Genomic DNA, 4,807 nt, shown 5'->3' with positions numbered 1-4,807 from the left:
CGGGATTTTGAGCACGCACACATACACGCCCGGCCTGAGTTTCAAGTCATCGGGTCTGGGACCCAAACCCTGGTCAGCCATGTGGGAGTCCAGAGCTTAACCACCATGCCACCTGCTGGCCCCTACTTGTTTATTTGTGGGTGCGCCCTTCGTCCGTCTGAGGCTCTGTGAGGAAGGTGGGGGCCGTCGGGCGTTTCCGTGAGAAGCTGCAGTGGCCGGCTGGAGTCAGGGCCAGCATGGGAGGAGGGAGGACGTGGCCTGACCTGGCTGCAGGGAGGAGGGTCTGGGCCAGGGCTGGAGGCAGGTCCTAGCCAGTGACCTTCGTCAGCTGACAGGGTGACTCCAGGCCGCAGATGCCTGTACCCTGGGAAGAAGTCCTCACCCGCAGGGTTTCCTGAGTGAAGTGAGTCAGCGCCTGCCCTGAGGGATCAGAGTGGCCGGACAGACAGCACTGGCGGCCGGTGGGGCCAGTCGTTTCTCCAGCCAGGCCGCGCCACGTCCTCTGCGGCAGTCGCTGTGTCTTCCGGGCTGCGGGTCCTCGTCGCATGGGTGAGGAGCCTCTGTCCTGCTCGGCTGTGGCCCTCTCAGCAGCTCCACCTCCTCAACAGTGTGTGCTTCTGTGTCAGGCTCAGCGCTGGGGACCGACTGCTCTCTGGGGACCAGGACAGATGGCGGACACCAGGCGCATGGAGCAGAGCCCCGTGTCGGAGATGCAGCCTTCACTCTAGCCCGGTAAGCCCTGCGTGCCTCGAGGAGGAGAGGGCGCCCCAGTGCGTGTGGAGCCGGTTCAGGGGCATCCCCGGGCCGCAGTGTCCCCTGGGAGACGTGGGTGGGCTGGTCCCGGCTCAGTGTGAGGTGGCGTCGGCGTGGGCCAGGTGCTGGGGCGCGTGGGAGCCAGGCAGAGGGCTGCCGTCGCAGTTCTGAGCAGTGGGCTCAGGAGGACGGGCTCTCGGCACCGCCAGAAGCTCGGTGGGCCACAGCTACAAGTTCATCAGTTCTGAATCTGCCAGGCATGGTGGGCTATGGAGGACTGACCAGAAGGCTTCCTTACCCCACTTGTATTGGGGAAGAAATCTTTTATTTTCTTGAATCATCAAAATGACAATTTTTTTTTAGAATTATTTTATTGAACTTTATTGTATTTACTTATTTAAACTTGATCAGAAAGAGACAGAGGGAGAGGGGACGCGAGAAAGTGAACCGCCGGGTCTGGGACTCCAACCGCAGTCGGCCGTGTGGGAGTCCCGCGCCTCACACCACACCTCCTGCTGGCCCCGCCCCCACAGGACTGACTTGTCCCCACACTCTGATTCTTGCACAGCTGGCATCGGCCAGGCGGTGAAAGTGCGGAATCCTCTGCGAAGTGCACAGATGTGCGTCAGTTCACGGACAAAGCCCCGCGTGGTTTCATGTGGCACGCAGATTTTTCTGCCCCAAAGTGAACTTGTACTTTCATTCCATTTTCCGTGAACTTTCTGAAGCCCCACCATTCTGTGGCAGCGTTTCAGAAATAGTGTGGCGTTGGGACCAGCAGTTAGCGTAATGGCTGTGTCTCTGGACTCCCATGTAGTGACTGGAGTTCAAGTCTTGGACCCGGTGGCTTAAACTCACACTGGGTACGTGTGTGCACGTGCCCAAGATCCCGAGAGGAGAATGGAGGAGAAGGGACTGCGGCGTGGCCATCCCCCCTGGGGGGTGATTTCTCGCTTTCTGTCTCTCTGTCTCTCTCTGTCTGGCGAGTGCACGCGCCCTATAGCGAAAACCTCTCCAAAAAAAAAAAAAAAAGAAAAAAAAAAAGAAATAGTGTGGCGTTGCTAGACCGCTTGTCGCCTGGGGCCCAATCTTGAGTTCATGCTCTGGTCCTGTGGGCCTTATCTTAGTTCTGAGGGGGAGGGAGGGGCGGTGGGCCCGCAGTCCCTCACAGCCGGCCTGCCCACACCTGCGCCCCAGGCGCGGCCCGGCCTCCTCCCGCGGGAGCTGCCACACACCCCATGCGTTTTCCCCACTCCAGGTCATGGCTCCCAGCCTCTCAGCTGTGAGGCTCCAGAGGAGGAAATGACTGCTCAGGGACCTCGCTCCAGACCGAGCTCGGAAACCCAGCCTGCGTAGGGCGCAGGGCGCGGACTCACTGAGGACAGGAACGTTGCTTTCTTGGAAGGGCTTTCCGTTCGTCACAAAGAGAAGAAAGATGACGACCTCGTCCATCCGACGGCAGATGAAAAACATTGTGAACAATTACTCGGAGGCCGAAATCAAAGTGCGGGAAGCCACCTCCAACGACCCGTGGGGCCCGTCCAGCTCGCTGATGACGGAGATCGCCGACCTGACCTACAACGTGGTGGCCTTCTCGGAGATCATGAGCATGGTGTGGAAGCGGCTCAACGACCACGGCAAGAACTGGCGGCACGTGTACAAGGCGCTGACGCTGCTGGACTACCTCATCAAGACGGGCTCCGAGCGCGTGGCCCAGCAGTGCCGCGAGAACATCTTCGCCGTCCAGACCCTGAAGGACTTCCAGTACATCGACCGTGACGGCAAGGACCAGGGCGTCAACGTGCGCGAGAAGTCCAAGCAGCTGGTGGCCCTGCTCAAGGACGAGGAGCGGCTGAAGGCCGAGAGGGCCCAGGCTCTCAAAACCAAAGAGCGCATGGCCCAGGTGGCCACCGGCGTGGGCAGCAGCCAGATCACCTTCGGCCGCGGCTCCAAGCAGCCCAACCTGTCCTCCAGCTACTCCGAGCAGGAGTACGGCAAGGCGGGGGGCTCGCCGGCCTCCTACCATGGCTGTGAGTAGCCCGCGTGTCCCCACCCCTTGCCGGCGCACTGAGCCGTAGGCAGCGCGGGCACCCTCGGGCTGGGGGGCAGGGGTGGCCACTGCAGCGTGCGAACCCGCGGGTCCTCAGCTTTGAACGCCCCGACAGCGGTTCCCCCAGTCTGGATGGAGTTACGGTTACCAAGGGGCTTTGGGTCCCGTAGCCGCTCTGTGGGTCTCATTCTGAACATCTGGGCAGGGCCAGCCCTCGGGGCTCCCTGCATCCTGGGGCAAGGTGGGCACAGCGGCGGATGGTGCCTGCAGCAGTGGAGTGCCCGCAGCACCCGCAGTGGGGAGCCGACTCTGGTGGCCAGGAGAAAGCCAGCGGTCTTCCTCAGTAACCCTGTTTCTTTAATCCGTGTTCAGTGCCTTTACTGACTGAGCTGCAGTCTCTAACGGCTCAGTGCATTGTCCGCCTTTAGGATCACCAGGGTGGAGATCCGGTATCTCTGTCTCCTTTAAAGAGGGAAGCAAGCAAAAGCCCTCCCGGGTTGCTTAGTGTGAGCAGGGCTTCCTTTCCAAGCCCGCAAACCAGAGCCGCAAACAGAGCCACAGAGCCGAGGGCTGTGTGGGCAGGGCCACGGGCAGGGCCACGGGCGGGGCCGGCCCAGATCTGGCCTGGCCTGGCCTGTAACTTGGAGTCTTAGTCTTACATTCAGAAGAGATTTCAGGGGGCAGAGTGGAGCTCAGGGCCTGGCAGAAGCTGTCTCTGTGAGCATCCTGACTGTCACCAAAATGGGTCTAGGAATGGGTGACTCTGGTATCACTGGGTTGTGCCGGCCACGTTGTAGAGCCCATGCTCGGAGAGACAGGTGGCTCTGGTGGCCTTTGGGGGTGTGGGGTGAGAGAGGTAGAGATTGTGTCTTCTGTTGCAAAGCAAGAGTGCAGATGCCCATCCCCTTTCTCTTTAGAGTGTGTCAGCATGGCAGAAGCTTTTTCCCTTTTCAGAGGAGGTCAGCTGTCAGCGACAAATCCCTGTCAACCTCGCACAGCCCGTGGTTCTGTGACAGACCACTTCCTAACACTTACTGCTTCTGCAGGTTTCAGTGTGACTTTGTAGCAGGCCACCAGCAGCATTTGGAGAAAGGTGTCCGCTGGGGGATTTGCATATGAAAGTGGGACCTCTTGCCTCTAGGAATTCTAAGTTATTGTCCGACGAGGTTAGCAGCCTCATAGTGTCCTGTTCCTAGTTATTGTCATTGCCCCCCTCAGTTTGAACTACTTTGCCCAAGCTAAGGTTACGACCTTCCAAAAAAAAAACGCTTGCAAATAATTGAACCTGCATCTCCAGGAGTCTCCCTGGGGGCTAGGTTGCACCAAAATGGAGACTGCTCTTTAAAAAGCTTTTTAAAAAGTTTTATTTCTCTCGAAGGCCCTCTTGCCATCCCCCAGCAAGGCTCCCCCTGGGTTGCAGTGGCCCCAGCTGCTGGCTTCCTTTCTGATGTGTGGCTGTGGTTGGGGCGCACGGCCACGGGGGGTGCCCCCTTTCTGTGCCTCCCACAGCCGTCGTAGTTAGAAGCAGACGACGTGAAGGCTTAGCTGCACCAGCTTGCCGCTCCATGAGCAGCTGCGGCATGTGCAGGGGTGCGGCGGGCTGTGCAGAGCTGGAGGTTTGACTGGGCCCCTCACCCTAACACTAAGCAGGGCCCCCAGTGCCAGGTCAGATGCTGCGTTCCCAGGCGAAAGGATGCTGCCCGGTCCCAGCTCTGACGTTCTCTGGGTCCCTGGGACCTCGCACTCCTGCTGTGTGGCCGGGGCAGAGCGTGGCCCGCAGGTTGCTCCCAGGCACAGCGGCCGTGCCTCCTGCAGGGCCACACACCCTCTAACGGGTCCCCCCGGCGGGCCCACCCCCCCCCTACCAGCCTGTCTCTCTCTGTGTGTGTGTGTGTGTGTGTCCCTGCCCGACAGCGCCCGAGGCCTCGCTGTGCCCCCAGCACCGCACAGGGGCCCCGCTGGGTCAGAGTGAGGAGCTGCAGCCACTGAGCCAGCGCCCCGCCT

At 60.3% G+C, this 4,807-nt stretch overlaps 1 protein-coding gene across 1 annotated transcript in view; it reads left to right on the top strand.

Moving 5' to 3' along the window:
- Positions 1–606: 606 nt before the first annotated feature.
- Positions 607–4,807, top strand: part of EPN2 (epsin 2) — a gene marked incomplete in the record, with an annotated part of 61,872 nt that continues 57,671 nt past the window's right edge. Inside the window, 3 exon segments of the mRNA XM_027765569.1 lie at positions 607–732; positions 2,012–2,783; positions 4,718–4,755. Coding sequence (XP_027621370.1) covers positions 2,189–2,783; positions 4,718–4,755 — 633 coding nt within the window.

This window comes from Tupaia chinensis, unplaced genomic scaffold (assembly GCF_000334495.1).
Source record: "Tupaia chinensis unplaced genomic scaffold, TupChi_1.0 Scaffold138725_1, whole genome shotgun sequence".
In the NCBI taxonomy this organism is placed as follows: Eukaryota; Metazoa; Chordata; class Mammalia; order Scandentia; family Tupaiidae; genus Tupaia; species Tupaia belangeri.
Note: the sequence above shows the minus strand (reverse complement) of the source record. Positions and strands in the feature narration are given on the sequence as shown.